This window comes from Oryza glaberrima, chromosome 3 (genome assembly GCF_000147395.1).
Source record: "Oryza glaberrima chromosome 3, OglaRS2, whole genome shotgun sequence".
Taxonomy (NCBI): Eukaryota; Viridiplantae; Streptophyta; class Magnoliopsida; order Poales; family Poaceae; genus Oryza; species Oryza glaberrima.
The window spans coordinates 16,680,817-16,692,901 of NC_068328.1; the positions used below are offsets into that span (position 1 = coordinate 16,680,817).

The 12,085-nt window shown below is 41.8% G+C and overlaps 1 protein-coding gene across 1 annotated transcript; it reads right to left on the reverse strand.

Annotated features, from left to right (window-relative positions):
* Positions 1-11,080: 11,080 nt before the first annotated feature.
* LOC127768668 (low molecular mass early light-inducible protein HV90, chloroplastic-like) lies at positions 11,081-12,085 on the reverse strand. Its single transcript, XM_052294291.1, has 2 exons — positions 11,700-12,085; positions 11,081-11,596 (listed from the first exon to the last, which is right to left on the reverse strand). The coding sequence occupies exons 1-2, from the start codon at positions 11,850-11,852 to the stop codon at positions 11,081-11,083; spliced, it is 669 nt and encodes a 222-aa protein (XP_052150251.1). The 5' UTR covers positions 11,853-12,085.

A 12,085-nucleotide genomic window follows, 5' to 3' on the forward strand; every position in this document is an offset into this window, starting at 1 on the left:
TCACGCTTCTTTTGATGATAATGTCAAAACGCTTTACTTGCAGCACTTCAACAAGCCCTTATCCCCAGCCTCTTTGAAGACAATCTCCGAGCTAGTGGAGAAGGGTGGGTGCAAGGCCATACGCCTGAAGGCTGCAAAGAAGAAGGCGGTCGTGGCACCCCTGTAAGCGCCCCTACTACTGAGATGTCATCAAGCATAACATCCATGACGTCTCCAATCCTGATGTTCAAGTCTCAGTTGCCACTACGTCGAGATACTTCCTACTATCTAATTTCCTATGTTGTATTGGGCTGTCCCTATTTTGTACCTCTCTTGCTGTGTTTCTCTCATCGTCGTTGGGAGTGTTTCTGCGAGAGTAGAGTTGCTGTGCCCTTTTGATCCTATGTCACAAGATAATGTCTACCTGTTTAACTGGAATGCGAGAGGTTTGAATGCCAAAGCAAAGCAAGACTCTGTTAGAGTTTGCATCCAGCAATATAAGTCGACGATTGTCTGTTTACAGGAGACGAAACTTCCTGCTATCTCCAATCAAATTATTATCAACACTTTGGGTCACTAGTTTGTACAACAACATGCTTTTCTGCCGGCAGATGGTACTAGGGGTGGCATACTTCTAGCATGTGATGAAAATTTATTTTCAATCTCTGAAGTGGTTCTTGGTCAGTACTCCCTCTCTACTATGGTGTCTATGCGAGAGGAAGGACTAAATTGGTCTATCACTGTGGTGTATGGACCACAATTGATGCTGACAAAATAAACTTCTTAGCTGAACTTGAAAATATTCAAGTCTCTTTGAAACCTGCTTGGTTAATTATTGGGGATTTCAATCTTATTTACAAAGCCTCTGATAAAAACAATAACCGCCTTAATAGAGTGATGATGCAACATTTCCGCGGTCTCTTAGACAAGATCCAGGTAAAAGAATTACCTCTCCCAGGCCGGCGTTTCACTTGGGCAGGTGAGGGATCAAATCCTACACAAACAAAGATTGACCGTGCTTTCGCTTCTGTGGATTGGGACTTGATGTTTGAGAGCTCCATTATGCACCCTCTGTCCTCTGCATGCTCTGATCGCACACCTCTCTTTTTAGTGGGTAATGAGAAGAGGAGCAAATCTCCCATCTTCAGATTTGAATCTTACTGGCTTAAAGTTCCAGGTTTTCTAGAAGTGGTTCAACACTCTTGGCAAAAGCCGATTTTGTCGTCTAACCGACTAGCCATCTTTCGCCTAAAGCTTCGGCGTTTAGCCTGTGACCTTAAGAGATGGAGCCGCTGCAATGTGGGAGACATCAAATTGCAATTAGCTGTTGCAGCTGAAGTAATTTTCCAGCTAGAGCTAGCTCGAGAATCCAAGTCACTATCTGATCAAGAGAACCTACTCCTCTCCAATCTCAAATCAAGATTTCTAGGTCTCTCAACCCTTAATAAAATTAAAATTAGGCAGCACTCGAGGCTCACTTGGCTCAAAGAGAGGGAGGTCGATTCAAAACTTTTCCATATCAAAGCAAACTCTAGGAGAAGAAAGAATTACATCCAATCACTTCAAACTCCCTTAGGAGTGGCAATATCGGCACAAGACAAGGAAGACGAGCTGTTCCGTTTTTTCAAATCTAGACTTGGGGCAAATGTGCAAAGATCGTTGGGTCTCAACTAGGCTGCTTTAGGGCTCCCGTCCTTGGATCTTTCGGAACTAGAGGAGGATTTCTCGGAGGAGGAAATAAAAGTGACGATCTTCTCTTTACCTCCCAAAAAGGCTCCGGGTCCGGATGGTTTTATTGGATCCTTTTTCAAAGTCTCCTGGGAGATTATCAAGGATGATATCATGGCGGCAATCAATTCGTTCATGAACCTTAACACATCTCAACTGGAAAATCTGAATTCGGCCTTCATATGTCTCATTCCAAAGAAAGATGACGCTTCTGGCGCTGACCACTGTCTCATTCCATAGCTTTGCAAGGATAATCACTAAAACTTTAGCGAATAGATTAGCTCCAAGACTTAATGAGTTGGTTTCCCAGAACCAAAGCGCATTTGTTCGGAAGAGAGCGTTACATGACAATTTTCTTTATGTTCAAAACACGATACAACTGCTTCATAGATAAAAAAAAAGCAGAGCTTATTCATCAAGGTGGATATATCAAGAGCTTTCGATACCGTTTGCTGGCCCTACTTACTTGAAGCTCTATGGAATTTCGGTTTTGGGAACAGATGGATAAACTGGATCACTCATATCCTGGCAACATCCTCTTCTCAGGTCCTGCTAAATGGTTCGCCTGGTCACTCGATCAACCATGCTAGAGGACTCCGCCAAGGCGACCCTTTGTCTCCTATGCTCTTCATTTTAGCCATGGAACCTTTCCATCGAATTCTTAAAGCGGCTGAAGATGCTTCTGTTCTTCAACCGGTAAATGGACGCAATGCAAGATTCAGATGTTCTCTTTATGCAGACGATGTGGCAATTTTTGCAAATCCAGATAGTGCCGAACTGTCTTCCCACTCACAGATCCTGGATTTCTTTGCAAAAATTTCTGGGCTCCATCCAAACATCAACAAAACAGAAATCTTTCCTATTAGATGTGATGAGATAGATTTGAACAATCTTCTTTCAAGTTTCCCGGGGATGATTAAATCCTTCCCTTGCCGATACCTTGGACTTCCTCTTCACTATCGAAAACTAAGGAAGATTGATTTTATCCCGCTAATTGATAAGATTGGGTCACGTCTACCGGGATGGAAGGGGCGGTTCTTCACCTCTGCTGGCTGTAAAACCCAGTCCATTCGGTTCTAAGCTCTATACCGATTCACCATCTAACGGCCCTCCGCGCTCCCAAGTGGGTTTTTAAAAGGATTGACCGTTTTCGCAGATCCTTTCTTTGGAAAGGCGAGGACCCTGATCATACTAATCCCGGCGACAGTTTGATTAACTGGCAACTAGTTTGCAAACCAAAATCTCTAGGGGGGCTGGTCTTCCCGACCTTGAAAGATTTGCAAGGGCCTTGCGCCTCCGCTGGCTGTGGTTTTCTTGGAAATCAGACAACAAACCTTGGGTTGGCATGAATATCCCCTGCGATGATTTAGACAAAAAACTGTTTCAGGCGGCAACTACAATCTCAGTGGAGAACGGCGCTAAAACTAGTTTTTGGCATGATAATTGGCTGCACAAGAGGTGCCCAAAAGAGTTAGCCCCCCTCTGTTTCTCTTTAGCAAAAAGAAAGAATAGAAAGGTTCAGTTCGAGTTGATGAAAAATAACTGGCTTTTATCCTTTAGACAAATTACTTTTGTCGAAGAGTTACATGAGCTGGTGCAATTGGGAGACCTGCTCCAACAGGTTCAACTCACTCAAAATGTCGATGACATAGTCTGGAATTGGACTGAATCTGGAACTTATACAACCAAGAGTGCTTACTTATACCAATTTGCTGGTTCATACACTACAAGCGATTTTACCTCACTCTGGAAAGCCCCGGCTGAGCCTAAAATGAAATTTTTCGGGTGGCTTGTCCTCCATCAAAGAACTTTGACGGCTCAAAACTTGCTCATAAGACATTGGCCGTGTAATTGGATTTGCTGCTTGTGTACCTCTGCCTTCGAAGACACCAATCATCTGTTCGCGGAACGCCCGTTTATGAGACAAGTATGGTCTATAGTACATTCGTGGCAAAACTTGCCCCCAGTTTTCAATTCCCTTCCATCCCACGTCTCAACCTGCTGGGATGAGCTTAAGGACACAGGAACAGAAGATCAAAAATTACTCGCTCGAGGTGCTATCCTGACAACTTGGTGGAACGTTTGGCTAGAAAGAAATAGTAGAATCTTTCAAAATTTATCTAGTTCGGAGTTGTCAGTAACTTATCGGGTAAAACAAGACTTGGATTTGCGCAAAGTGGCTTTCAGGCCACCCTAATTCTCCTTTTGTTGTAACCTTTCCCAGGCCTTCCTGGGTGAATTTTTTTAACTCCCTTTAATTAAATTCCGGCAGTTCTTCTGCCGTCGTTCACCTCAACAAAAAATTGAATCATAGAAATGCTTTTGGTTTGTAACAAGGAGAATATTAGTTATCTTAGAGGACTATTTTCCTTGAAATAACTCCATAGTTTTGAATTCCTCCCACCTTACCCTACTAAACTCCTAATACACATTTAATTGGAGCATTATAATATTTTTTACTCCATCATATCTCCAAAACAAACTAAAATCTCTCTTATATTTGAGAACGAACTAGATATCTGGTGATGGTCGTAAAGTTTTCAACTGATCGAGTGTCTTCTCTGTATTAAGTGGCATCCTTTTTTTCATCGTTTACTGTTTTAGCTGTATATATAATTTGAATTTTTCAGTATTGTATTGAATAGTTTAGTTGATTAATATGGTCAATCACCGGCTGAACGAGCATTGTTTTCGTAAAGATGTTGCCGATTCACTGATCTGGCTTTAGTAAGAAAGCCCCAGAAAACAACAATATAAGACGGTAGCATATATAAAAAGAAAAATGTTGTGGGGATCCAGAAAACAAAATAGCTTTACAAACCTCACAAACTTCTAAATCTAGTGGAACAAATAGGCAAACCTCGTAAAGACGTTGAAATTTTCTTATGTTTAGCCTACTTGACCCTGGTTTCTAGCTTCTTCCCGCACCTTGTTATAATCTTACTCAACTTTATCAAGACCTAACAAATAGGCAACACTAGCCTTTTTAGCATATCTAAAAGCCGAATTGTGCAAATCTTAAATCAGCTAATAGAAATGGTCAGTTGCGATTTAGTATTTGGCTTTAGAAGCTGTGTGCCTCTCCTTTTTTCTGGATCATTGAGGCACCTATCTGTATCTCACCTTAACAAGCATATTTTTGCTGTATTTTCTGCTGCATGATTGACCACAACCACATCATTCAGAATCAGATAACGACCTAGACAGATCACCACTAAGCTATCTGAATCTTCCAGTGACCAGCTGATCATCAGTCAGTCATGCCCCTCCACACCATTAGCTGGTAACTAAAGCCAAAAGATCAGCAGCACCAACTGCATTTATGTGTATGGCACACCTGACCTGACATGACCATAACCTCAGCTGCCAATGATTAGCCCCGTAGTGCCTCATATCATAGGTCCATAAATCATGTAGTTTAGTTTAAGCTTGATGCATGCATGACTAGCTTTCTGCTACCTAATGCATATGCTTCTGAAAACTAAACAAACATGGCATGCAAAATCTTCTGCAGGATTGCATACAGCAATGGATGCTATCCTCGGAAGATTCTTTACAGGATTACAGTCTTATTTGGGCCTTGTCAATGGGGGTAACAGTGCATGCGTGCATGCTTGAAGCATGTGGTGATGATTTGGTGTTAATTTGGTTTTTCTTTAGAAAAGCTTTGCATCTGTATAATGTTTTAGAAATCTTTATGGGAAAGCATGGCAGTATCCTAACCAACCATACCAAAGCTAAGATTATAAAAAATGCATGCTTGCTAGTTGCTACTATGATATGATCCTCAGTTCATGTGCTCAACAAGATCTGATTACAATAACACACTTGAGCAGATAAGAGTAGCCCCTTTTGTGATAAAGATGATTGGCTTGCGAAGTTGCAATGCATCTACTATTGATGTAGATGACCATTACGACAACAGTGCGGTTGCCAATTGTAACAAAGAAGTACACGATTTAACCGAATAAAGATGGTTCAATCCTTTTCATCCCCTCTTGCTTATCCACAGTTTGCAGAAGTTGTGTCTTCATACTATTACCATGCATCCCTTTACATGTGCAACATGCATCCACCAAATGTTATATACTAGACAAGTCATCAATATCCATCCTAGCTTTCCTTGTAGTGCTACTGATTCTTCCTCCAGCAAATGGAAAAAAATGTGCATCATCATCATCATCCCAACCGCATGACGCTTTCGATCACGAATCGTGCATCGTTTGTGGATTGGGGATGCGCAATTGCGCATCTCTGTCGCCACCACCATTGTTGAGAGCTTCAGAGAAGCATATACGGTTGCAGTATTGCAGAGCTTGGACCGGTGGATTCACCATTCTTTTAATTCCATCCACAGAGCAGCAGGGATTCCCCTGCCTATTACAGTCTTGCTGCACATCAGCATTTAAAATTGGTCGGGGATATTGCAAGAGATTCGTGATCAGTGAGATATTCGGCTCATCAATATGCTTTTGATTATAGCCACAGATGATCATTGAGCCAATGGTGATGAGGATGTGAGCACAAGTTTTTTTTCTAATTTTGATTTTTGATGTATATGCAGTTTTTTTATTTCCAATATGTCAGGTTTTGAAACTACAAACAGGTTGAACCGGCTGCTAAGCTTAGCAGTAAGCAACACAAGTATCCTAAGGTTATTACAACAAAAAAATACTCTACTTATGATGGAGTAAATCTAGTAAATAAAAACGCTAAAAGGATTATCGTGTTATGAATCTAATGGTGCCGAGAGCATCAGATTCATAACACTCAGCATGAAACATTCAGATCATTTGACGCCTTGTTAGCAAGCCAATGCAGTGATGTGACAAAAATTTTCTTTTCAGACCAGCGTGACCTACAAATATTTGTCACTGAAAAGTTAGTTCATTGAGCAAGTTACAGAACAAACACACGCTTCATTATTACAAACAATACCCAGAAAATAATCATTGGCTTATAAACGGTTCTTTTCTTATTAAGATACATATTTTACCTCGGTTTTCGTTCACACGTTTTGATTCAAAGTACTAAACTGTGTGTTCCGTACGAAAACTTTATATATAAAAGTTGCTTTAAAATATCAAATTTATCTACTTTATGAGTTCAAAAATAATTAGAACTTAATTAATCAAACATCAATGGATTTCTCGTTTCGTGTGTCTAAACTTAAGCTTCATCTTAAGGACTACCGAACAGGACAAAATGTTAAAAGTGTGACTAGAATCTAGTTTATCTGGATAAAATCTAGTGTGGAAGAATTATCTTGGGTGGAGATTTGCATTTATAATTGTATTAGTGCATCTTTCAGACTATTTACATGGTCATGATAAGTTTTCTATTTTTTATATATTTCTTTAGATGATATCTTCATCTTTTATCAGGAGAAAATAGTGAATGTGACATTAAAAATACTAACTTTACAGAAGTATGCTTTCCAACCCCACAAGAATCATTATCATGATAGCCATTTCACAATCACTTGAATGCTTTCTACCAAACCATCACCAACAGAAACAGAAACTGGAATAACATAGATTATAGTCACGCTTGTTAGGTCCTATACACTGAATATCATAATTTAATTTTCTGTCCAAAATAACAAAAATGTGTATATCCTTTGTTTTTCTTGTGAAATATGTGTTCTAATTTTACCCTTGTTAATAAACAAAACAGAATAATTCCGGTGCCCTTTTCTTCTTGCAGTCTTCTTTTTCTCCGATCCAAATCTTATATAAAATATTTGGAGCTGGAGGTAAAGTTTGTGCACTTTCCTTAAAAAGAAAGGGTATCTGGCCTTTACAATATTTATTTCCTAAAAAGAGTGTAAGGTAATCCAAAATCTTAACAACCATTCTTGCTTTTGGCTGTTCTGCTCTACATCTTTTCATTCCCCCACCTCTTGCCTCCAAAAAAACATTCCTCCACCTCCTCTCCGTGAGAAATACTCCCATTTAAATGAAGGATTAGTGAAGGCTATTTTTTTTAAGGATTCAGTTCCTTTTTTTTTATAATATAGATCCATTTGATTTATTGGAAATGGATGAAAAAATTTTCAGACAATTGCATACCTATGGTCTATTTCACGGGAAGGTTAGACCTCTTGTAAACTTTCCTTTGCTTCATTTTTTCATGTGGTGTAATCAAAGGACATCTGTTCATGTTTCACGTATTTCTAATTCCTTTACGATTAAACAAATATACTACTTTATTTTCTATATTATTTCTGTGTTTTTTATCTTGCGTTTTAAAGAGGCCCTTAAACTTAAAAGAAAGTCAGATGATAAATATCTACTAGATCAAGCCGAATACTTCTTGATTGAGAGATTGGATTAGTTGATTTCTACTATCAAAAAAAGATAATTATATAGATCAAGTGTTATTATTTCATTTTGGCCCCTTTATACTCAGTGATAAGTTTTTTTTGAATTTTTTAAATTTTTTATTTTAAAAACGAACCCTTTCAAAACATATTTTCAAAATATGAACCTTTTAGCCACGCCAACCCATCTGGCGTGACGAAACAACACTGACACGCCACTCACAGCGGGTGTGAAAAATTTGTCATACCACATCAGAGAGGATGGTGTAGCCAAATAATATTGCCATGCCAACTAGACTAGCAGGACCAAATAACGTTGCCACGCTAATCAGACCAGTATGGTAGTATGGTTTTGCCATGTCAGTCTATTAGCGTGGTTATAAGGTTATATCTTGAAAATAAGTTTTGGAAGGTTTATTTTTAAAAGTAAAGTTTAAAAAGTTTCTAAAAAAAGTGATAACATGTTTAATTTGGACAATGTCTTGATGTATCCTTCCCAGTTCCCACTTATCTCCCGGCCGTGTGGCCGGGTTAAAGGAGATAGTGACTATACCAACTTAGGCTGTTGACTGCTTCCAAAGTTTAGTCTTTGGTCATGTCGTGTGTTGGCCATCATAAATCAAGGTCTCTGTGTAAAACTGAACGATGTACCATATGTTATATGTGCTTTGGAGAGAGATGTTCCTATAAATATTTTTTAAAAAAAAATCTAAATGTGTTGGAAATTAAACACGGAACCTTAGGATTATAACTACACATCCCTTGCCACTAAACTATCAAGTGCATCTCCTAAAATAAGTTACTACCAACATTTTCTAATTCTAAGAAAAAAATTTTATCACAAAATCTATCTTAAGGTGGCGGGGAACTCGTCAGTTGATTGGTTCCCCTTAACGCTGATTAATTAGTTGAGTGATAGATGGTAAATACATTCGCATGAGGTTATATCATTATCGTGCAATATATGGGGACAGAACGGGCGAATGAAAGGGGAAAAAAAATAGGACCGAGCCTTCCCCTCACCCTCGCCCTCCTCATATATATATATAAAAAAATTGAGAGATCTTCTTCGATGCTTGAAATTAATTAGGACCCTTGATCAGCAATGATCTAATGGACAGAGAGAAGGTACCTGGAAAAAGGTATTAAAAGGGTGGACCAGGTATGAAGGGGGAAGGGTAAAATGGTAATTGATTTTTATTAAATTATTTTTCGATAAAGAACAAAAGCGAGAGAAGCTCCAAACGTTTCAGCAGGAGGAAGAAAAAAACGAGAGGAAGAATAAGAACGCATGCGAGAGGAACCTACATGAACTACCTGCTGATCGTCGCTGCGTAAAAGCCCGCCGCTCGCCGAGGCCGCACACGCCCGCCGCTCGCCGCCGCCGTACACGCCCTCCGGTCTTAGCGTACGAAAGCAGCAGCCGTATACCGCCGCCGTCGCACGTGCCCGTAGCACCCGCCGGTCGCAGCTGAGGTACGCAGTAGCAGGTCGCCGTCACCGCCGCCGCACGAATCCCCGGGCTGCTGTCTGCTCTGCTAGTTCCTTGCCCGTTCTTTGTCGTCAGGCCTTCATGCAGCCAGCAGTTGTATTCCAGGTTCTGAAGATCGATTTTGCCAGCAAAAACAAATCAACAATGCCCTGCGCTGCGCATCCGATCCCCTACTGGTTTCTACGCCTAATTTAGTTATTTGATCACTATGTACATATTTTGATTGAGGTGAGCCACTCGACACCTGCATGATATCGTGGATGGCCGATTTGTTAGGCACTCGACGGGGTGGGAATTAAGCAATTACTACCTCCATCCCACAATATTTGACGCCGTTGACTTTTTAAAATATATTTGACCGTTCGTCTTATTCAAAAAATTTAAGTAATTGTTAATTCTTTTTCTATCATTTGATTTATTGTTAAATATACTTTTATGTATACATATAGTTTTACACATATCACAAAAGTTTTTGAATAAAACGAATGGTCAAATATGTTTAAAAAAGTCAACGGTGTCAAACATTTAGGGAAGGAGGGAGTACTAAGCTATCCGTGTTAATAATTTTTTTTCCTAAATTACCCTTTAAAGATTAACAGTGGATAACAATTCGTTAAGGAGGTACATGGGTACCTTCCAAGCACCATAAAAGACCTAATTAAAACCATCTGTCACCCACAATTCTAAATAGCGTCGTTATGGTGGAAAAACAATCGTGGGGCGGAAAATGTTAAGCTGATTAAAAAAAAAAAGGAGATAAAGGTTTAGTTATCCATACCATCCTGGATGGTGTGATAATACATACTAACAGCCATGGCATATAACCGCACAACCAAAACATTTTGTTTTTGAAGTTAGAAATAGCTTTATTCTAAATTGTTCAAAGAAAAAAAGAAGTTAATTTAGCTTTGTTTAAGAAAAAGATGACAACTACTGTGCCCGGTTAGTTGTGGACTTGTGGTGCAAGTGCTCGGTGTACTGGTACATTTTGTTTATGGTTTTTAAATCTAAATCATTTGTACAAAAGCGAAATGCGTAGATGTACGTAAGAGGGAAATTAATCCTACAAATCTTTTAGTTTACGTCACTGTCAAATTATATATATGGATATTTTTAAAAGAGAATCTACTTGTACAAGTAGTACTTCCTTTTTTTTAAAAAAAAGTATTTCTGGCTAGATAGGATGGAACGGGATAATATATGCCAAATATTGGAAGTTTACGAGGGTAACCAAGATTTTTTTTATTTTTTACACCTCTTTATATTTTAATTTTATTAATAGATCATTTTAGAAAGGAAAAAATACGAATTACCCCCGAACTATCGCGGCCGTCCGAATTACCCCCTAAACCCGAAAACCAGACGTCGTTCACCCTCAAACTTTTAATACCGGACAAATTACCCCCCTCGACCCAATCCAGAGCGGTTTTGTCCTACGTGGTGTATGCGTGGCAGTCCAGTCAGCATTTTATTTATAAAAAATTGTGTGACCCACCTGTCATACTCCTCTCTCTTCCTCTCTCTTCTCTCTCACTCTCTCTCTCACTCTTCCTCTCACTTTATCGCCGGTCGGCGCAGACGGGGGACGCAGCGGCTGCGGTGGCGGGCGACGAGGCGGCGGTGGCGGCCGCGGCCACGACGAACCGGCACCCCTCGGCGCGGGGACGGATGGAGGCGGATGCGGGTGGCGGCACGGGACGCAGAGACGGAGGCGGCGACCACGACGAGCAGCCGCCCCCTCGGCGCGGAGACGGACAGAGGCAGCGGCGGCGGGGGACGCGGAAGCGACGGCGCGGCGGGCGGGACGGACGAATGGTGGCGGTGGCGGCGAACCACGCGAGCCCGCCCCTGCTGGTGGCCTCCTCAAAGAGCTCACCGTCACGCGACGCCTCCACGGCGAGCACCGACACGAACCCCACCATCGCCAGCCGCCCGTTGATCCGCTCCGTTGCCGGCCCGCTGAACGCCAGCACGTCCCACAGCCCCGTGCTCGCCGCCGGCTTCGCCTTGGGCACTGCCGCCACGGGGCTCGGAGTCGACGTGGTCGTCTCCTCCTTCGTCGGCTCCACCTCCGGCTGCAGATCGATCGAACGACGACAATGAAGTCGCCCCAAGTTAGCACACGATGCAAATCACCAGAACAGGCACAGTGAAACCAATCAAGAACGCTCAGCTCACCTCGGCCTGGGCCCTGATGTCGAGCGTGACAGCACGCCGGCGAGGCGAGAAGCCAACCGCGGCGCGGCCGGCGCCGACGACACCACGCCATGGCGCACCAACAGCGGCGGCGGCGGCGAAGGAGGAGCTCAGCGCCATGGTAGCAGCCGCCATTGTTGCTAATAACTCAAATTACACAGTAGATGAACTCAGGCGAGCTAGCTGGATCACTCTTTTTTCTTCTTCTTCTTTTGCTGCTGCTGCTGTTGATGATGAGGCGGGTGACGAGATGAGTATAAACAGGCGGGGGATCAAGGAGGAGGTCACAGGGGCACGCGGCGAGGTGGGAGTGGTGGTGGTGGTGGCAGCGGCGGTGGACACGTCGGCGAGGGAGGGGAGGCAGCGAC